Source organism: Solanum dulcamara, chromosome 7, assembly GCF_947179165.1.
Source record: "Solanum dulcamara chromosome 7, daSolDulc1.2, whole genome shotgun sequence".
NCBI classification, from domain to species: domain Eukaryota; kingdom Viridiplantae; phylum Streptophyta; class Magnoliopsida; order Solanales; family Solanaceae; genus Solanum; species Solanum dulcamara.
The window spans coordinates 14488259-14511712 of NC_077243.1; the positions used below are offsets into that span (position 1 = coordinate 14488259).

At 32.5% G+C, this 23454-nt stretch overlaps 3 protein-coding genes across 3 annotated transcripts; all 3 read left to right on the forward strand.

Annotated features, from left to right (window-relative positions):
- The first annotated feature begins 93 nt into the window (after positions 1 to 93).
- Positions 94 to 2059, forward strand: LOC129896258 (uncharacterized). The gene is made up of 2 exons (XM_055972115.1): positions 94 to 406; positions 1252 to 2059. The coding sequence occupies exons 1-2, from the start codon at positions 173 to 175 to the stop codon at positions 1927 to 1929; spliced, it is 912 nt and encodes a 303-aa protein (XP_055828090.1). The 5' UTR covers positions 94 to 172; the 3' UTR covers positions 1930 to 2059.
- Positions 2060 to 2535: 476 nt separating this feature from the next.
- Positions 2536 to 5818, forward strand: LOC129895899 (uncharacterized). Its single transcript, XM_055971684.1, has 8 exons — positions 2536 to 3012; positions 3097 to 3345; positions 3441 to 3551; positions 3699 to 3794; positions 3870 to 4384; positions 4467 to 4602; positions 4765 to 5339; positions 5426 to 5818. Exons 1-7 carry the CDS (start codon positions 2554 to 2556, stop codon positions 5008 to 5010), a joined length of 1812 nt encoding a protein of 603 aa, XP_055827659.1. The 5' UTR covers positions 2536 to 2553; the 3' UTR covers positions 5011 to 5339; positions 5426 to 5818.
- An 8575-nt stretch (positions 5819 to 14393) lies between these two features.
- On the forward strand, positions 14394 to 20950 carry LOC129895343 (aluminum-activated malate transporter 4-like). Its single transcript, XM_055971056.1, has 6 exons — positions 14394 to 14962; positions 15332 to 15469; positions 16809 to 17072; positions 17164 to 17300; positions 17611 to 17757; positions 19979 to 20950. The coding sequence occupies exons 1-6, from the start codon at positions 14581 to 14583 to the stop codon at positions 20636 to 20638; spliced, it is 1728 nt and encodes a 575-aa protein (XP_055827031.1). The 5' UTR covers positions 14394 to 14580; the 3' UTR covers positions 20639 to 20950.
- Positions 20951 to 23454: the final 2504 nt, after the last annotated feature.

Here is a 23454-nt window from a genome sequence, read left to right on the forward strand (position 1 = left end):
ATCAATCTTTCCTTATATGGAATTTTAATTCATCCTCATTCAATATGATTTTTCCTAAAATTTGTATATTTTGATTTCTTCTGAAAATCTTTGAAAAATCTTCTAATTTTTTATCATTTGCTTTCTTCTGTAAATCTTTCTATTTGTGTTTCTCATACCTTAGCTTATACATATGGATTCCGTTCATGGTCTCAAACAGTCCATTAAAAATCAACGAATTCTTGTTTCTCCCGGGTCTGATTCGTCTTGGGAAGGTTACGACGAAGTTAGATCCAAACATCGTAACGATCCAGCAGTGATGAATAAGCTACGTGAGAATTTGAAGTCGAAAGCTACAGTTAAACATGCACCCAATGAAATAGACAAAAAGATTGAAGGGGTTACAACACGCCCTAATCTCCCAAAGGTATGTGTTCAATTAAGTTTTTTTGTTTTAGAATGAAAATTTTGTGAAGGTTTTAATGTTTCTGATACATATCATTTATGTATCAGATACATAATATCTTTTTAAAAGGAAATTTTTTGGAGATTTTTTATTTCTGATACATCATGTTTAAGTGTTTGTTGTTTTAATTTTTAATGATTCTGATACATATACATTTATGTATCAGATACATATTATCTTTTTCAAATGTATTTTTTTTGGAGATTTTCTATTTCTGATACATCATTATTAAGTGTCAGTTTCTGTTGTTTTAATTTTTAATGACTCTGATACATATATATTTATGTATCAGATACATAATGTATTTTTCAAATGTAATTATTTGAGATTTACTATTTCTGATACATTATGTTTAAGTCTCAGTTTATGTTATTTCAAGTTTAATGATTCTGATACATCTACATTTATGTATCAGATACATAATGTATGTTTCATATGAATTTTTTTGAGAATTACTAATTCTGATTCATCATCTTTAAGCCTCAGTATTTGTTATTTCAAGTTTTAATGATTCTGATACATATACATTTATGTATCAGATACATAATGTTTTTTTCAAATGTAATTTTTTTAGAGATTTACTATTTCTGATACACCATGTGTAAGTGTCATTTTTTGATGTTTCAAGTTTTAATGATTCTGATACATATACATGTATGTATCAAAATATAATATATAATTGTTTCTGATACATCTTCTGTATGTATCAGAATCTCATCTTATGCATCAGATATCTTAATGCATATGATACATCGTATCCATGTATAGAGTTCAAGTTGTATTTAACCATTTTTATGTCAATGCAGGGAATGAAATACGTCATCAAGAAGATCCCGTCCCACCCATTGAGATTCGGAACGGCATATAGGGCTAATTTTCTTGATGATTTTGAATCATCTATAGGTGAAGAAGGTATAAAGTTATTTAGGCAATCTATATTTGGTCACTACTTAGATATGCCAAACTGCAACTTTCAAGGGCAAATCATCAAATGCCTCTTACTTCTTGAGGTAGACCAAAAAAACAAAGAAGAACTGCACATTCGTCATGTGCAGGGTAATATACTGCGATTTACAATAAATAATTTTGCTATCATTACTGGTTTGCGATGTACCGGTAATATGAATGACTTCAAGTATTCTGATGATCAAGCAAGTAGATTATTGTCTTTATATTTTCCTGGTGCCAAAAATGGGGTCAACAAAGCTCGTTTTGTTGAGCGTTTTCTGGTTAGAGGATGGAAAACAAACGAAGATGCCGTTCAGATGGCCATTCTCTATTTCATCCATACTTTTGTTTTTTCTCAACTAGGTGATGCACCTATATCAGTTGATGATTTCAAGATGGTAGAAGATGGTAGTTATGAGCAATATCCATGGGGGAAATTAGCATATTCAAAATTGATAAAAGGAATGCGTCAGGAGTTTTCAAATGCCAAACAAATGTATCGTCTAGGCGGCATGCCATACGCTCTGAATGTTTAGATATATGAATGTGTATCTCAAGTTCCCTCTGAAATTGCTGTAAGAGTGGGTAATAAAATTCCCAGAATTCTTAACTGGCGTGTTGTCGCCGTGAAGCCAAAATTTGAGACCTTCATGTCTACCATCTTCAGTGAGGTACATGCTTTGAATATTATTCGTTTATGCACTGATTCATTATACATAAAATCTAAGATACATTATATATCCATGACCTTGATACAGTATAATTTGATTCATAAAGTAGATGTATCAGCTCATATATTTATGTATCAGGATATAAATGTATCAAGATATAATGTATCTTATACATATACTTTATATAACCTTTCTGATACATATAATTGTATGTATCAGAAAGGTATTTACAGCTCATGAAAACTCATTTATCAGTATTTACAGCTCATGAAAACTCTATCTTATGTATCAAATTATAATGTATCAAGAATTATATCTCATGATACATCTGCATGTATGTATCAGATAATGTTGTTTTTCTATCAGTTTAGCATGTATGAAGGATTAATGTTTCTGATACATCATGTTTATGTATCAGCATTAACATGTATCAATTATTCAATTTTTTTGCAGTATCCATGCTCCAACATTGTCCAATCTCAACATGAAATGGAATCTATTGTCGTTCATGACAGCCAACAGAAACCTGAAGATTCAACATCGGCTGCCAAGGTCAATTTCAGAAAACCTCATGAAGTCACTGGATTTGAGGACTTTTCAACAACACCACCCACTGAATTTTTAAAGAGATCCAGGGATGTCGCTGAGACATCTTCTCCACCTCCTTCTAAGAGAATGAAGACTTCCCCTGCTAAAAAGCCAATTCAAGTAGAAACAGCCAACATGCACAAGGATTTCTTACCACCAAATGAATCAGAAAATCTTGTTTCTCCTGACAATGAACCGGGGGCAAAGTCACCAAAGAAATCAGAAAAGCCTGTTTCTCCTGAAAATGTACCAGGGGCGAAGTCAGCTGTAGGAGGTGAATCTTCCGGTCATTCGGATCGAATTATTCATATGCAATTCAAAGCATTGAAGAAGTCCATAAAGAAGTCTCTAAAGAGATACGTAAGTTATTACTTTAAGATGTATCACGTACAATATACTTTTAATTAGGTGATACATTCTGATTTTTCATATACATGTATCAAGGTTGACCGAAAGTTCAAGCGTTTGGAGAACAAAATGGATTCAAATCACATTGATCTTTTGAAAGCCATCGACAGTATGGCGAATCGAATGACTGGCACATCATCTCAAGTTAAAAAAGATGATTTTGATCAATCATTCCATGTGGTTGAACAACAAGAAGCACCTACTAGATTGGAGGTGCACAATTTTGCAAATAAATCTGACCCACCCCAAAAAAATGACAAATCTAATGTCCAGGAAGATATTAAGGTACATACATCATGTAATATTTGATATTTATGCTTTTAAACTTCTGGATACTTTTTATTGTCATGTATCAAATGTAAATGTTATTATGTTTTCAGGGACCTGAACCATCCACCATGATAAATCAGGTGGACAACATATCGGAACAAAGCATTTCAGCAGATGTTCCTGAATTATTTGATCATCAAGTTTATTCTGATACATTAAAGGTAATGTATCAGAAACAAATTGATGAACAATTTGATTCTATATATATATTTTGTATAAGCTCTACCTCTTTAAATATATATATATATATATATATATCTAGACATTTAGTACATATATATCATAAGTAAATGTTATTATGTTTCCAGGAAGATGAACCATCCGTCAAGGATGTATCAGCACACCAAATGGAACCACAAAGAGCAGATACTGATCAGCTTATTGCTGATTCTGATACATTACAGGTAATGTATCAGATTCTTTACTGAGATAAAGTCAACATTATTAATTTTTTTAATGACGTTATACATTACGTGTAGAACACTGGAAAGAAAGATGGAAGAGTAGCTGATGATAAATCTGCCAAAGTAGAAGAGCAAGTCGAGGAGATTGAAAAAGAAAAAATCAAACCAAGCACATCAGAATCCAATACTTCAGCACCATTTTCGACCGAAACTCTGGATGTGATAGATGCTCTAATATACGGACTTCCATTACCAGCCATGCCATTGACAGCTGTTAGTCATGAGCAAGTTCAGAATGAATGTCTATTACGCGATAGCCAGCTACCAACCACTCTTCCATCAAAAGCTAATGTATTGTCTAACGATGCGAAGACACCATCTCGAAGAAGCAGGATTCCTTCGAATATCTTACAGTCGCCGTATCTTTCAAACTTTGGGTCGAGTGAAAAGGGAAAGAAAAATTTGTCAGATGTTACGCATCAGACACACCCTTTTGAAGGTTTTGGTATATGCTATCAACCCCCTTCCGAACTTGTCATAGACTACTCTCAATGGATAGATAAAGGACTTCTAAAATCACATGGCAACAAGTAAGTATGACATATTCAACTTATACCCATACAAGTCGTGTATTATATTTGTTATGTTATTAAACTATAAGTTTTCATTCAGGAATTCGAAGGAGGATCATTACAGATCTAAGTGCTCTTCATTCGGCTTTGAAAAAATGGACTTTGTTGTGGCATTTCCTAAAGATAAGAACTGGTTCTACCTAATGTCACAGCCGGACAGATGCTGGAACGATGAGGTAAAAATTTCATCATAAATAATATGATACAACTCATACTAACTACCTGATACATACATATTAATGTATCTGATACATAGATAGATAAATGTATCTGATACATACATAATCTGATACATGATGCTAGTTGTTATATAACTAATACTTTCTTAAAACGTGCAGCACATCGATGTAATATTTTACTACCTTCGGAAGAAATCGAAGATGCAGTTGAGCAATCAGTATCGATACACAACGACAAACTGCATTTTCAAAAATTACATCGAATATGCACACACACGCTACTATCACCTTCCACCTAACATTTCTACACAAGAAGATATGGCAAGGGCCACTGTTACAGCTCATCAAGAAGGATCCGTGAAGAACATAATAAGAGGTTTCTCAATACCAGCCGGTTTGCCCTGACATTTGGTAGATGAGGTATACATTTCAGTAAACTGCGACATGGATTTTCATTGGGTTCTTGCGGTAGTTGTGTTGAAAGAGAGGTTGATACGTGTGTATGATTCATCGGCTAGACGAAGAAGTAGCAACCCTTCCCAAGAGATCCAAAAGATAGCAGCAATGCTACCAATATACCTGCAAGACAGTGGTTTCTTTGACAACAACGAACGTACTGATTGATCGTCTCTTGATTCATACAAGGACAAATCAACCGGTAACATGCTTGAACCACATCACTCATTAGCAGTTGAGTATGTTGAAGGAATTGCGCAACAGGGAAGTGGCAGCTTGTGAGTATTAACATCGGCTATGTATACCTAAATCATTCATATGTCAATTTTACTTTTTTTAAATTCCTGTATTCCTTTATTTGCAGGGATTGTGGAGTTTTCCTGGCCATGTTTGCTGAATATCTTAGTGATGGATTTCTATTCCAAATATCGGACTAAACGCTGAATTCTTCCGTTCAAGATATGCCGCACTCTTATGGAGATATGGTTGTAAGAAGGCCATGGATGGTTATGTTAGCGATAACGACGATCCAAAAAAACCAAGGAGAGACATATCTCCAAACCAAGGAGAACTGATTGATGTCCAATAATTTTTTTTTGATAGTAAACATTTTAGAGAATTCTGATTCTTCCAATGTATCTGATACATAAACTGTAATGTATCAGATTTAGTATGTTTTAATATTTCCATACCTCAGATTTACTATGTTTTTCTCTGGTGTCAAAATGGAATATAAAATCAAAGTTTATATTTTATACTCTACTGTATCAAACTTGTATCGAGTATAATATTCATAAGTGTCACATTTTTTGAATTCTGATACATAAATCAAGTTTTTTTTTATTATGATACATCATGCACATGTATCAGATTCTCATTTCTCAAGATTTAATGATTGTATCAGATTTAATATGTTTTAATATTTCCATACATCAGATTTACTATGTTTTTCTCTGGTGTCAAAATCCAATATAAAATCAAAGTTTATGTTTTATATTCTACTGTATCAAACTTGTATTGAGTATAATATTCATAAGTGTCACATTTTGTGAATTCTGATACATGAGATAAGTTTTATTTTATTATGATACGTCATGCACATGTATCAGATTCTTATTTCTCAATATTTAATGATTCTGATACATTAATTTTTTGCATATGAATTCTATGTTTCAAGAGTTAACGTATATGATACATCTTGCTTATGTATCAGATTCGCATTTATCAAGATTTACTGCATATGATAATCTACAACCTATATCAAATAGGATCTTATATATCACCAACAACTCTTGTGTAATTATGGTTGTCGAAAAGACAAGAATGTTTATGTTTGGGAAAATAACGATCCAAAAAATAAACCATGTGAGATTTCATTAATCCAAGTCATGGCGAACCGATGGACGTCCTGTATTTTATTTTTAAAAAAATTGTAGCAATAAAATGTTCTAATCTTGATACATATCAACTGAAAAAAGATTTTTATATTTATGTCACGTGTCAAACTCAAATATAAAATATAATAATAGATGTTATTTTATGATTCAATTAGAATGTACACCGAGATACCACAAACATCATATCTATTTAGGAATGAAATTACAAGTCTTTCTGTTGTGGCCTTCGTGGCCACAACGTCCACAAGAATTTGTGCTACTTGTTATTTTCTCATTAGCGAACTTTTTTCTCCCTTTCTTTGATCTTCCTGGCATCCTTTTGTATATTGGCGGCAAGACAATTTCTTCCAAAATTTCCTTCGGAGCAGTCCAGTCTTTCTTATCTGGCATTGGAACCATTGGTAATTCATAAATATTTGCCAACGCCTCTGGTTTGTAGTAATCAGAACAATATGGGTGCAGGTCAGTAATGTTCTTGCTCTTCAACACTGCAATTGCATGTGGACATGGTATCTCGTCTAGTTGAAATCTACCACAAGTGCATGTTTTTCTCTCTAGACACACAATGTATCTTATACCTAATTCGTAAACAGAATAAAGATACTCTGATGAAGCAACAACCTGCAGGAATTATATTTCAAATTTATGTATCAGTACTGCTTCCTCACATACACAACTATGTATCAGAACTGATGTAAAAGGGTAATAATTATCACAGGATATACATATTAGATGAATCAACAGCCAGCAAGAAATAAATTTCACATATATGTATCAGAAAGTACGTATCAATTACAGAAATGATGTATCAGAACTGATGTATCAGTATGTATTTTAAACATGTTATGTTTATATGTGTCAGTACTTATGTATCAACTACACATTTGATGTATCCAAATTGATATATCAGTGTATAATGAGCACAGGCTATACTTGAATGACGAAGCAACAAACTGATATATAAATAAACTTCACATATATCTAATAGTACTTATGTATCATCTACACAAATAATGTATCTACACTGATGTATCAGTATATATTTAGAACAATTTATGCATAACTGATTAATCATCAGCCTGAAGGAAAATAATCTTTACATATATGTATCAGAACTTATGTATCAAATGTAGAACTTATGTATCATAATTGAAGTTTCATTATTTAATTAGCACATGTTATACATAACTGATGAATCATCAGCCACCAAGAAATAAATATCACATATATGTATCATAAAGTATGATTCAATTACAGAAATGATGTATCAGAACTGATGTATCAATATATATGTATCAGAAAGTATCTATCATGTACCAGAACTGATGTATCAGTATATATGTGTCAGAAAGTATGTATCGTGTACCTTCATTCTCGAATACTTGATCGTGTTTGAAACTAGGATATCTTCGAATTTTCTACCCAAAGTATGTTTTGTATAAGATGCTATTTCTCTATTTTTGCAGTTCCAAGAACCAAATAACATTCTCGTTTGCTCCAAAAAGTCAATTATAGGCAGCTCTCGTGCTTCAACAAGACATCCATTGATACATTCTGCAATGTTAGAAGTCATCATTCTACCCCTGTTGACAGTGGCATGAACCCTTGACCACTTTTCGTATCCTGCATTTTTTAAATATTGTGTCACCCGTTGATCGATTCTTTCAACTTTGGCCATTAATTTATCGACTTCATCTTTTTGGTATGCCTTGGCCATTGAATAGAAGATGTCACTTAGTACAGCTTTGCTCCTTCTGTATTTAGTACACACATTTTTCCATATATGCCATATGCATGCAAAATGAGGAACATTGGGAAATACCATGCTTACACTCTTGATTATGCTTTCGTTCCTATCTGATACAACACACATATTGTCCCTCTCTCCAAATGCATTCTTGAAATTCTGAAAAATTCACGTCCATGATGAATCATTTTCCGTATCAACAATACCATACGCCAACGACAATATGCAACCTAATAAATCAATAATAGCGATATAATAGTTATTAGAATTCATCAGAATCACAACAAACGTGAAAAATGAGATGACACACTATTATTCAATAAGAAACAGTATAAGAAAGTAATACCTGCCCCATCAAGTGTGCTAGCTGATACAAACGTCCCTTTTATAAGGTCCATCAAGATGTGCACCGTCAACAACAACTACTGGTCGACAAAACTGAAACCCCCTCATCAAGAGCCTTAACGCTATGAACAAATACATGAATTCATCAGTTGATGACTTGTGCATACTTATGTACGAATTTGGATATACGGTTTTTAGAATATGTATGTATACAGGCAGCTGTCTATATCCATCAGCAGGTTTTCCCCTTAACATCTGCAAAACATGCTCTTTTGAACGCCATGCCTGTTGATAGGTAATATCAATTTCATACGCTGATTTAATATCCTCTCGTATATCATTAGGGGTGACAATTCTCTTATGATTAACCAATTTAGGGGTTGTGAATGCACTAACAAAAGCCTTTTTAGCATGAACTTTGTTGAAAATCCTATCTCTCAGTGCACATGAATGTTCACTATTGAAATATCTAACTTTGAATATATCCGTTTTTTTCCAACATGAAGCTTTCATTCTCCAACAACATCCTTCTGAAAGGCATACTAACACATAACTGCATTTGTATTAAAAAAATGACATGTATCATATCAATATTTTTTCATTTATAATATCAACAAATACAGTGACATACTGATAGGAAGTGTGTCAACCCATGTACTTGATACATGCTTCTTTGTATGTATTGTTAAAAAAAAACATCTGATACATAGAGTATTATGAACCTGATACATACTGACAACATTATTATCATTTTTTAACTGAGTTACAGGAATGGAGTTTTGATGTATCATGACATAAAAAATTATTTTATTTTAAGAATGTATCAGATACACACAGTAATATGTATCTGATACATACTGTTGGATACTATCCAACATCAAAATTTCCAAATGCAGAAATGGAGTTTTGATGTATCATGACATGAAAAATTATTTTATTTTAAGAATGTATCAGATACAGACAGTAATATGTATCTGATACATATTGTTGGATATTATCCAACATCAAAATTTCCAAATGCAGAAATGGAGTTTTGATGTATCATGACATGAAAAATTATTTTATTTTAAGAATGTATCAGATACACACAGTAATATGTATCTGATACATACTGTTGGATACTATCCAACATCAAAATTTCCAAATGCAGAAATGGAGTTTTGATGTATCATGACATGAAAAATTATTTTATTTTAAAAATGTATCAGATACACACAGTAATATGTATCTGATACATACTGTTGGATACTATCCAACATCAAAATTTCCAAATGCAGAAATGGAGTTTTGATGTATCATGACATGAAAAATTATTTTATTTTAAGAATGTATCAGTTACACACAGTAATATGTATCTGATATATACTGTTGGATACTATCCAACATCAAAATTTCCAAATGCAGAAATGGAGTTTTGATGTATCATGACATGAAATATTATTTTATTTTAAAAATGTATCAGATACACACAGTAATATGTATCTGATACATACTGTTGGATACTATCCAACATCAAAATTTCCAAATGCAGAATATGCGCATACTTTTTACTGTCGGATCTTTTAACCTTGAAATTAAATTCATTATTGATTTTGTATTTGGCCATTACATCAACTAGAGTTGCTTTATCCTTATAGAATTGATTCTCCTTCACTTCCGCACCATTTGTATCATCTATGTAGTTCGTCAACTCCAATTCTACTATATAACAACTTGCAACTTTACCAAATTCTTCTAAACTAAAATTGTGGGACTCATTCGCATTTGATTCGGCGCAAACGATTGCTCCAGATGTACTGTCGAATGATTTTATCTCACATCTTTTTATATCAAAGCTTGATATGCACAGGGGATAATTCACGAAACCAGACTCTTTCTTCTTCAACTCTATGTAAAGATTAACACCCATATCATTACGAATATATATTGGCGACGAGTTACCTTCAACTATGTATCGGATTTCAATTTCTTTCTCTGATTCATCCACACTCAATTCAGCAGCGATTGCTGCTTTTAAATTTGAGTAAGATACATTGTCACCGACAACGATTCCATCACTTTTGTATTGTTCATAAGTAATATCGGATTGCCAAACTCCAGAATGTCTCAGTAGTATCGGGATATTCATATCGATTAATTGATGAAACGCGAAGTTTGCTTTGAAATGATGCTCTTTTGTTTTCCTTGTAATCGATGCTCTGACTTTTGGCTTCAAAATTCATCTACATAAATGTCGTCTTCTTTAATAGATCAGTAATTGATATAAAGAGCCAATCTTTTATCCATAAATAGCTGATGTGCATTAACTATTATATAGCTAAAGTTATGTATCAGATACATAACTTATGTATCAGCAAAAGTTGAAAAATAATTGAAATCAACTTCGGTATGAATTGATGCTCTGTTTTTTCCATTCGAGACGACGCTATGTTTTTTGGCTTGAATCTTCATGGACATAACAATTATTTTTTTTAACAATTGATGTATCATATACATAACTGATCTATCAGATACATAACCCAAACTGGAAAAAAAAATGGAAACGAAGTTGGTTTGAATTTATGCTCTGTTTTTTTTGGCTTAAATCTTCAACTGCACAACCGTTCTTTTTTTAACCAAATTAATCCCATTAATTAGATCACTAATTGATTTGAAGAACCAATCATCCCTTATATTAACATACTATCCATAAATAGATGATCTTCATTAATTACTGATTGGATAATTGATGTATCAGATACAAATCTAATGTATCAGAAAAGTTGAAAAAAAGGGGATATCGGGTAATTTTGATACAATGAGGGATGTATAGTAATTAAACTTTTCCATTATGGGATTTAGGTAAAGTTTACTTTTTTTTAAAGTTAAAACCAAACCAAATCAATTATGATCGGATTTTTTCTTTCAATATCAAATCAAACAAAATCATTAGTCAATTTTTTTTCCTGATTTGGCTCGGTTTATTGATTTGACGTGGTTTGTTAGTTTTTTTACCCCCTAAGCTATATGTATTGCAATTTGAAAGGACACTGAAGATGTCAAGTGCCAAGGAGATCCGCAGCTTAGGTGTGGATGTGAAATATTGAACATTAATTTGATGTCATTATTTTTTATTCATTAAAGAGTTTTTTTTTTCCAGAAAAAATTACAAAATCAACTAACAAAAAAGTATATTTAAAAGGACGAACTAATTAAATTATAATTTTTTCATATCAACAATAAATATGTTTTAAAAAATTGTTACAAAAAAATTACAAGAAGAAAGATAAGCGTAAAACCTCATTCACACGGAAAGTTAATCTTACTTAGCTAAATCGAAAGAAGTCTTTGATATTATTGCAATTCTCAACAAAGTTTCAATTTCATCCCTCTGTAAATGTTAGATAAAGTGAAACTTTTTTTTCTTTCATTTTTGGTAATTTACATTGGTTATCAAAAAAAAGTTAGTTCTTTAGTTTCAATAATCTGGTAAATACATTAATGGACGAAATATTGACGTCTAGGCAGCGAAGTGACCAAATTTTATTAAGGGAAATTCAAAATATAAAATAAGTACAAAAAGATTGCACAAAAATAAATAGAGTGATATCCGTTTTTACGTTTCTTTCCCACTTTTGTCTTGCTTCATCAATCCCACTTTGTACCTCCATTTCTTAAAATTGCTTTTTTTGAAACACATTTGATAGAAAATTACTCAAAAGGTAAAGGAGGGAGTATAAGATAGCATCTTCAAATGAAATTTTCATATTATGGACACAAAAGCACTTTTTTTTATATATATAATCATAAAACTTATATTTTTTTCATAAATATCTATAGCCTTCACATAAAGTTCATTAAATTTGTAGAGAATATCAAAAATTGAAGAAAAAATTCACAACTTTGTCCTTTCTTTCGAAACGAAGTTCTAAAGTTAATTGTAGGATATAATTTGAAATCCATATCTACATTTGGAATGTCCAAAATATTTTGTTGAATCGAAAGATGTTATCTGTTTAAAGTTGTTGGTATGCCAAATTCAATTTATAACTTTTTTGCACAGAGTGGAGACTTAAATAAGTTTTTGAAAAATGGTACTTGAATAAGTGAAAGCTATGAGTAACAACCAAAACCAGAAAAGAAATAAATAATGGACCTTACTTCTATTGATGGAAAGAATTTTGGAAAAATACTACTTTAAGAAAGCTATGGGTAACTACCAAATCAAACAAAGAGAATTTTTTTTTTTACCAAAATGCTCTAAAATTGATCACACAACCTTGGGGGAATTTTTGAACCTGGTTAACCATTAAGCCAAGCTTTTAGGTTATGTTAAAGACCTAATAGGGTTCATTTTGGAAATTTAATTATAAAAATCAAATTTAACCTTATATATATAATATAATTTTTCAATGAAAAGATTGAAATGATTCTCGTTCTGTCTTCGGTTCTTTCCTACCTCTAGGCATAGACTAACTAATAAAAGCAAATGGTCTACCACTAAAGGTTGTTATACAATAAATGTAATTACTTTATTTTTAATTCAAATTCTAAAATTCAAGAAAATTATGGTTGAAAACGTTTTTCAAAATTTATTTTGGAGTATTAAAACTACTCATAGTATTTTTTTTATTCAAAAAAATATCCTTGAAGGTATGGGATGTGCAACTTTTAAAAGCAGCCGGCCTACTTAACTTGAAATTTTTAATGATTGAATGGAATTAAAAGAGTTGACCAATTAGATGATAAATTATTGATATTATTATTCTCAAATATTAGAAAATGATATCATTATCATCACTAAATGAATTAATTAGTTAATCCTTACTGACGGTTGTTCATTGACTTACAAAACCTTATTATTATTCCTTTTGTTAAAGTACAAGTAATAATAACAAATATATTTAGTAATTTGATATGAATATTTAGTGGAAACTAAGTTTTTTCCAAATTAATTAAAGTAAGCTACAATATGACGTGATTAAACATTCTTTCGTCTACAAAGAAAAAGAGAAGTAAGAAGAAAGGAAAAAAGAAATAGTAAAGCCTAAAAGCAAGTAGAAAAGTTAATTAAAATAGAATTTTTTTAAAGGTAATTGATCGAAAAATTAGTTACAAACTATGACGTGTTTGGATGGTTGTCACATGTTGTTTCATCTTGTATGATAATGTATTATATTTGACAAATGAAAAAGTCCACGACGAAGATGGATAAGGTGATTTAAATTCTTAATATGATTTCGGACGATATATTCTTTTTCTTAAGTTAGTTATTAAATTAAATTAAGTTCCAAAACTATTTAGCATGATATTAGAGTCTAGTCTTCGATGTTGAACCACTCGAATAGATTGTTCACGCATTTGGTATGAGACAGTGTCCGATCCGGCACACACAAATATTGGATAGTGTTTCTAGGCATGCAGGAGTGATAATGAAGAATCTCACATCGAAGATGAATGAGAGGTGTTTTGGACTCTTAATATGACTTGAACAATTGTTCTCCTTTAGTTAGCTCTTGGAGTTGAGTTAGACCCAATGTCAATTTAGCAATATTATTTTAATAAATATATACAATATTTGAGTAGATTATATTATTTTCTACCATTACACAATATCATATACCGTTAACTTGAAAAATAAGCTAAGGAAAAAAAGCAACATGTCACCCTACCAATATCCAAATAAAATGAGACTTTTCATTATTAATAGCCACAAAGTTAAGATTCGATAAAATATAAATTTAATAAATCAACTAAAGTTATTAGTCGAGCTCTAAAAAAAATAATATATATATGTCATTTGGAAATTAAAAAAAAATGAACGAAAAATTAAATCCATTTTCGGAAAAATTTGTGGAAAAAAACAGACCCAATACATCTAATCTTGAGATCCAGTAGACGACAACAAACCAATTTAAGTATCTCAATAATTTAGTCAAATTCAGATCAGATTACATTTATTTGCTTTCCAAAAAGCAAAATCATATAAGAATCATGCAACTCGTTGCTCAATTTCTGTAACAATTTTGATCCCAAAAGAAGAAGAAAAAAATGGCAGCAGGCAATGCATATCTGGGTTCATTGAAACAGAGCTTTCATGAAACAAGCAAAGAAAGATTGTTACTACCCAGAAAAGAGTACCCAGAGTTGGGTGTAGGTGGTGGTGGTGGTTCTTTTACAGGAGGAGATGAGAACTTTCTAGAACGTCTTCGTTATAGAGTTTCTGAGTACTGTAACAATATGAAACAAGCTGCAAACAAAGCAGTTCAAATGGGTCGTAATGATCCAAGAAAAATTATCTTTTCTGCTAAAGTGGGTTTTGCTCTTGCTCTTGTTTCGATTCTCATTTTCTTCAAAGAACCCATACCCTATATTGGTAGCCACTCCATTTGGGCCATTCTTACTGTTGTCGTCGTTTTCGAATTCAGCATAGGTATGTCAAAATTTCCTGTTTTTTTTAAAAAAAAAAAAATTGGGGCAGGGGAAGGGGAGAGGATTACAAGATGGTGAATCGAATCCTAATCAAAAGTTGAAAGTTCAGTAGTTCATGCACTCAACCAACTGAGTTACTTAGATTCTCCCAAAATTTCATTTTTTAGGGAAAGGGAAAATAAGGAAGGGAATCGAAATCTCATTAATAAGGTGAAAGTTTAGGTAGTTCGTGTAGCCAATTAACTGAGCTACTAAGATTCCCCTAAAATTTTGTTTTTATGCATCAATTTTGCAGTTTCTTTTATGTTTTTTGTTGAAGGGAAGAAAAGGGTTATTGCTAATTTGAGATTATTATAACTTAAATATGTAGGTGCGACGCTTAACAAAGGATTTAACAGGGCTTTAGGGACATTTTCTGCTGGAGGATTAGCTTTGGGCATTGCTGAACTGTCTCTTATGGCTGGAGCTTATCGAGAGATTGTGATTGTGATCAGTGTATTTATTGCAGGTTCGGATTCAATTTTTAGAGTTTTAGTATACTTCAAGAATATCATGCATAGAAGTTTTATAATTGGTGTATTTATGAGTCATGATGAAAAAAGGTTATGTATTCATTTTGTCTTGTTTTCTCTGCTTCTCTTCATTAGCTTGGAGATTGTAAAAGTGAAGTGAGAATCAATTAGCCTATTGATCTAGCTAGAAACTTTGTCAAACTGTAAGTAATTGAATATGTTTGCTATTATAAGTTAATAAATTTAAAAACAAAAGCCAAATTGGACAGAAAATGAAAGTTGAACTATATGTCAAGTTTCTAAATTTGATGCAACTTGAGCACTTAATTCGTGTCCTTTTGTGAATTAGGCTTCAATTCTTCAACTGTTAATGCAACGTGAACTGTTATTTAATTCGTGCTCTGAATAGGTTTCATGACTTCAGAATATTGAATGGGGCAAAAGGCCAACTTATCATAATCATGGTTTGAGGAGAGCAGCTTGTGCAGAAAGGCGTGAACTTGCTTCTTCAGATAATTTTGATATTAGGAGTCGAGGGTTTTCAATTTCTTCTTGGACTACATCTAATGTTTATTTTTTTTGGAATATTGGGTTAGAAGGATTTCAAACTATAGGTGATTAGTAGCACAAATAGAACAAGGAAAGAAATATAGAGAGGGTCTTCTTCCAGCCTGGCAATTGGGTGACTTGAACAGTAAACTGGAGAATGAAAAGATGAAGTCTAAGAATCTGACCTAATCCTCAAAATAAGCACTTACATTAGGCGCAACTAAAGCGTCAGTGATAACTATGTAGATAAAAGCATAGTTCTCCACTCTTGAATTGAGTGAACCTCTTGATACATATATGCCCCTTGGGTTCCAACTTCATAAAAGAAGAATCAATCAGTCTAGTACCCTTAATAGAATGTTTAGGTTCAATAGCTTACTGAAGAACGTTGCATTAATTCAGATTTCAAGAAAATCACACATCTATAATAGTTGTTCAAAGGAAAGGAAAGAATTTTTCAGCTTCTCTTACCTCTCACGTACCTTATGCATCAATATCACAGCCAGAATCACCATTTTTGGACCATTGAGAGGAAGAGTTTGCTTGATTACTACATGGTATAAAAGCTAATAAACGCATTTACTATATATGTTCCAAGGCTAATACATACTATGATATCCTAATCTGCAACCTCTCCCTCTTTTCCTATAATATATAATATACTCCATCTCTCTGTCTCTCTCTTTCTATTTCCTTGTACCTTTTGGTGAAAATATGCATGTGTATATATATCCAGGGAATCACTTCTATCCTACTCTAATCTCTACCTTTCTCTCTTTCACTCAGGATTTTTCGCGACTTATATGAAATTGTATCCTCCACTGAAGGAATATGAATATGGATTCCGGGTCTTCTTATTGACATATTGTATAGTGCTGGTATCGGGGAGTTCGGATTTTGTTAAGACAGCTGTTTCTCGATTGTTGCTAATTGGAGTTGGAGCTGCTGTTTGTTTGGTTATAAATATATGCATCTTCCCCATTTGGGCTGGTGAAGATTTGCACAAGTTGGTGGTGAAAAACTTTAAGGGTGTCGCTACTTCTTTGGAAGGTGAAGATTCTTTCATCTCTTATCTGTATGTTGTCTTGGGACAGCATAAACATGATATGCTTGACTGATATCTGCCATGCTTCTTTTTTAGGTTGTGTCAATGACTATTTGCAATGTCTTGAATACAATAGGATACCATCAAAAATTCTTCTTTACCAGGCATCTGATGATCCTATCTACAGTGGTTACAGGGCTGCTGTACAGTCCACCAGCCAAGAAGATTCTCTGGTAAATCTATGTTGCTATTGATGCTTAACTGTGAATATGTTGTATATCCTCTATTCTAAGTTGAATGTCCCATTCTGGCACTGTATTATCCTAATGTCTGAAAGTGTTCAACTTTAAATGGGTATCATGTGGAGGCTGGTAAGTTTTGTGTACTAAAGAAATCGAAGAATAAGGGTTGAGCACGTGTAATTTATAGGGTAGCTTTACATTATTTTGGATGGAAAAGAGAAAAAACAAGAATTTGGACATTCATGGGATGGTGGAACAGTACCTGTTTTCTTGGGTTGCTAATTTTTGTATCCTGGTTCAGTTAGCTTTTGCTGTTTGGGAACCCCCTCATGGACGTTACAGAATGCTCAATTATCCTTGGGGTGAATATGCTAGAGTCAGTGGTGCACTACGGCACTGTGCTTTCATGATCATGGCGATGCATGGATGTATTCTTTCGGAAATACAGGTATAGCTTTTTCTAAAAAATTCTAACTTACCGTAAAGTAATATACAGCACAGGTTTTTTTTATTAGTTTTTATTCCACAAGTTTGAAGCCTAACTCATACCTGCCACTTTCTTTCTTTCTTTTTTCGTTTTTAGTCTGATATGGAATGAGGCAGCTTAGGAGTAATCAATAGGAATATTGTAGATGTATGGAAGATACGTACTTAAATTAATCATCATATGTATAGGAGAGAAGTACTTAAATTAATCAGCATACTCGACCTGTGCAGTTCTACATAACCTTTTTTTATTTTTTTTGATAATGGTGGTGTCCGGGTTTGCTTGCTTACACCTCGACTATTCCACCGAGTACCTGCTACTTGGTAACACTGTCACCAATTTTTGTTAGTCTCCAAGGTTTTCACCCACTTTATTAACCACTAGACACACCCTTTGGGTGCAGTTCCACATAACCATGATTAGGAAATGGTAGACAGATAAGAACTATGCTAAAGTTAGTACCTGTCAAGGGGTTTGTGCTCCCTCTGTGGTAAAACACGAAAGATGTGCACAGAACTATTAATTAATTTTTAATTAGATGAAAACTCAATTGATTCTTCAGTACTAATTTTCATATTGTTGGCATATCTAATTAGTTAGTAAGTAATTGACAGGTCTCATTTGTTTAACTAACCTATTTGGGGATAAAACTCAACCATGGAACTGCAGTTTTGGTGTGCAATATATATATTTCATAAAGTATTCAGAATTTACTCCTATCCTTTGTAATTTTACGGAGTAGTCAAATATTGACATTCGTGCCATTCACAAAGATTAACACCATGCTACTGGATTGTTCAATAAATACAACAACATACCCAGTGAAATCCCATAAGTGGGGTCTGGGGAAGGAGGTGTATGCAACCTTACCTCTGACTTATAAGGGTAGACTGTTTCCGATAGACCCCACTTTAGAAGTGCTTAAACCTTTAAGATGGTTGAATCTTAGGTTGGATGTTTGGCCCTTAATACAAATGCCTCAGGCACACTGTCTTTAAAACGGAAGACTAGCTGGACAGTAGAAACAGCCTTTTCCTTCTTGAGGGTGGAAGGAAAAGGAAACATAAGGGAGGGTTAGAATCACAACTAGCACGGCCAACTACACCAACTCCTTAATTTAAGGATATTTTATGAAATTAAATAAATAGTGTAATAAATAAGCTACTTTCTTTGGGATCTTGGGTGGATAGCGGGAATCTAACCCGCATAGCAAAGTGATATATAAAAACGAACAAAATATGTGAATGAATGTGTTAATGATCAGGAATAATAAATGAGAATTAGCATAAGAAAACCAGTCACTCAAAACTTTGAACTACATCTTGATATCTAATTAGAAATTTGAACTGGGTGAATTGTTTTCCTATATTACATATGTAACTTTTATTTTTTCTTCATTAGCACCTTTCTTCATTAAATCCCGTGCTTTAATTTCACTAAATGCCTAAGCTGTTTTTGGTGCTTTTCACCTTTGATAACTCTGATCAGATATTATCAATTGTGTATCATTTCTAACTGCCAGCTTAGCTGAACACCGTTTTATTTTGGCTATAACTTTACCTTCTTTTATTGAGCAAATTTTCTTTTTGCAATTATCCTAAAAATGTTGAAATGACTTTTGTCCTAATGTCATCCTTTTACTACTTAAACAGTTCGAAGGAAGCTTCTAAAGAAGTATTTATACAGAAAACCTCTTAATGTCGGCTTCAACTTAAGAAACATGACAATATTTTCATCTTACGTGATGGCAGTTCACCAAGTTCTTTTAGAAATTCTCTAATCTCCAAGGAGTTTTGTCCAAACATACATCATCTTAAAAATCGGGTTATATTTGGCTATCGGTTCAATGATGAAGCTTATATGTTTTGCTTTATTAAGTCTTACTTTAGACAAATAAAACGTTCTCAACATTCAAAGATATGAAAATGATCTTGTAAATACAGTTTCTAGGTTCTCCACTTAATAGACATAATATATATGTTTATATCTGTTTTAGTATCTTTTCCTCCTAGTAAACTAAAAATTCAAGAATCTTTGCCTGTTCATCAGTGAAAGCTTGCTGCATAAAATATATGAAACTGATTTTAGAGCTGTATTGCCTGTTTGCACTTGTTATAATTCTTGATTTTAGATAAAAAAGATGAAGAATTTATGCTCTCTTTGTGCATTTTTTTTCTTGTAGGCAGCATCTGAATTGAGGCAGACTTTTATGAAGGAGATTCAGAGAGTTGGGACTGAAGGAGCTAAGGTGATACGACTGCTTGGGGACAAACTAGAAAAGATGGAGAAACTAAGCCCTGGAGATCCACTCAATGAAGTTCATGAAGCTGCTGAGGATCTCCAATTGTTGATTGACCAAAAATCTTATCTTTTGGTTAATGCAGAGAATTGGGAAAGTTCAAAAAGACCTAAGAAGTTTGAAGATCCTGAACGCCTTCGAGAACTGAAGGACAGTGAACCTAAACCAATGGTAATTAACTCCCTTAGTGAAGCAACTCTCCATCTAAGGTCTGCTCACACATTGAAACACATGGATACTCTTAATCCAAATGTAAGTGTCAACTTTTCTACTTCACAATGGGGTTCCTCAGCAGATGTATTCGCGCAGCAGACAATGTGGCCTTCACGGCTTTCACTTATTGGAGATGTGATTTTAAACGAACGTGAAGTACGGACTTTTGAAAGTGCTAGTACATTATCACTGTCAACATTTACATCCTTGTTGATTGAGTTTGTTGCAAGACTTCAGAATCTTGTACATGCATTTCAAGAGCTCAGTAAAAAGGCAAAATTTAAGGAACCTGTAGATGCAGCTGATACAAAAGAGACAGCTACTCTTTAAGGCAGGTTATGTAACCATTCCTGCTTTTATTATTTAGGGAACCTTTCTTTCTGCTATTGGCTGTCACAAATCGAAAACTTACATGTTAGGTTTTGGCTTGGAATGAAAACTATTCTTTTGAAGATGTTTTGAGATGATTATTTATACTATAACTAAGAGTTGTAGAAATGTCAAGAAAAGGTTTCTGTTCTGCAGCATGTTTTCAGAGCCTGTATGAGCTGTGAATCCAAGAGATAAAGATCTTCTTGACTCAAGAAGTGCATTAGTACATGAAGAAGAGTACATATATCTTTATGTACACTAATATTTATACTTGTTTCTGATGAATGTGTAAAGCATTCAAGATTGCATTTTTTGAAAGATGCTTTTAGAATGACCTGCATGAATTTATTGAAAGTCATTTGTTTAGCATTTCATATGTTTCTTGCTTTCATATCTCCAGTGGTGGAGGCAGTATTTTCACCAAGGGGTTCAACATCTTCTGAGACTCAATACCATTACTTTTTCAGCTTGAAAAACATTGAGATCATCAAGCATCTCTTAAAGATGTAGAAAGCCTCTTGAGAAAAGAGGTCAATTTTCTATTCACCACCTTGGAGAGTCTAATAGATACGAGCATTCGTCGAGGTGTCTAAATGAAAATTGATGTCAACTGGGGTCTAGGGGTCATTAGATAAACTCACTACTAATTAACAATTAACAAAACACACATTTGCGTTGTACTCGAGAATTTATGTAACTCCTTTCTTTTCCTTTTAAGAATGCAATATATAAGAATTTAATTGTAAATCTACAACTAACGGAAAGTATATTAAGTGCAATGCAAAAACTTATACAATAGCAAAGTTCTTTTCAATATTGTAATCTTTTTGGAGATGTACTCATAGGGAAAGCATATTCTTTGGCTTTTACAAATTTAATTAATATAATTTAAGTTAGCGATAATTATTGTTATACCCTAAAAAATGAAACTATTTATCATTGGATACCTTATTACTTTTATACCTCATGTTTTTAACTATCTCGCGCATTTGATATCATAAAAGTCTATAATATACTCTGATGGTATCAAGCAGTTTCGCTGAAGCACTGTTTCTTCTTTCTTGATACCATCAGAGTATATTATACTCTTATGGGTATGTCATGGTATCAAGAAGAAATTGTTTGATAAATTGCTTGATACCATCAGAGTATAATATACTCTGATGGTATCAAAGAGGAACAAGGAAAGGGGCACTGGCGTAAATACATGTTTGATACCATGAAAGTATACATATACTTTGATGGTATCAAGAAGGAAGAGACAATGCTTCAGCGAAACTGCTTGATGAGTATATTATCTTCTGATGATATCAAGAAGAAACTGCTTATACTCTGATGGTATCAAAGAGGAGCAGTGATGTTGACGTCATGCGCGAAATTAAGAGGGAGAAAGTGGGGTAAGAGGGTAAATAGTTTGGGTCATGAGTCTATTAATGGTAAATAGTTTGGGTTGGGTCCAATTTGGATAAATAGTTTCACATTTGGTTTATTTTGTGTAGTTTTCCCTTCAAGTTATTAGTAATATTTTGCAGAAAGAAATTCTCTTACGTATTGTTCATTAGTAGTAGTCCAAGTACAAATATTATTTACCGTTGGAATAATAATTCAAAATTGTATACTCTTGCCTTTTACTTTTTGTCGTTGTTGTATTGGAACACTTTTCTTCAATCTTCAATTTCATTCTTGTCGTTGTTGTATTGAAACACTTTTCTCCTATGTACTTCTCTTCAACCTCCATTTTTTTCTTGGTTGTGTTGGAACATAATCTCTCCAACTTCCAAGTGATGCAATACATATATGCTGCTCCGTAAGTACAGCCTGTCTGTCTCATAGATACGATCTATCCGGTCCGTAGGCTCCGTCTACCCCGTTCGTAGGCTCGGTATAATGTTAAAGCACTTTGTTTTCAACTTTTGTTGATGTTCTTCCACCAACTTTTTTTTTTGTTTTTGTTTTGGTTGTTGGAGCACGTTGCCTCCAACTCTCGTTGATGTCCTTGCCACTAACTTTTTTTGTGTGTTGGAGCACGTTGTCTCCAACTCTCGTGCTCGTAGACTCTATCTACCCAGTCCGTAGGCTCAGTCTAGTGTTAGAACACTTTGTCTACAACTCTCTTTGATGCCCTTCCCACCAATTGTTTTTTTTGTTGTTGTTGGAGCACGTTGTCTCCAACTCTCGTCTCACCAACTCTTTTTATGAAGCAAAAAACAACTTTGAATTACGAAAAAATGTTGAAATAATAATTCAAAATTGGAGTAGGAATCCTAAGTTGTTTAAGAATTGTTATTTGTTATTTATTTAATTCATGTCTAGTTAGAATTTGTTTATCCTCTTATAAAAAATAATTTTTAGTCCTAATTTAATTTGATTTCTTACTATTATAAATAAAGATGTTGCTAGGTTATTTTCAATACATACAAAAAAAAAATCAAAATATATATAAAAAAAGAGAATAAAAGAGATCTTGTATTAATGTTGAAGAACTTTTGAATTTATAAATAAAACATTTTCCTTCAATTACAACTACGAATTTTAAAGGGTTGATTTATTTGTATTAGTTAGTCAGCAATGGGTGGTGCTGGTTCACGTACGAAGCAGCCCCGTCGAATTTTCAAGGCTGCGTTTGTTTGAATTTTTGAGAAATATGTGTTTGATTCTTGCACGAGTTTCACACCATATTTTTCAATTTATTTTTCCACCAAGTATTTTGTATTAAAATTTAATTATATTTTTTAACTTTAAAATCATAATTACAACCCTTAAACTATTGAATT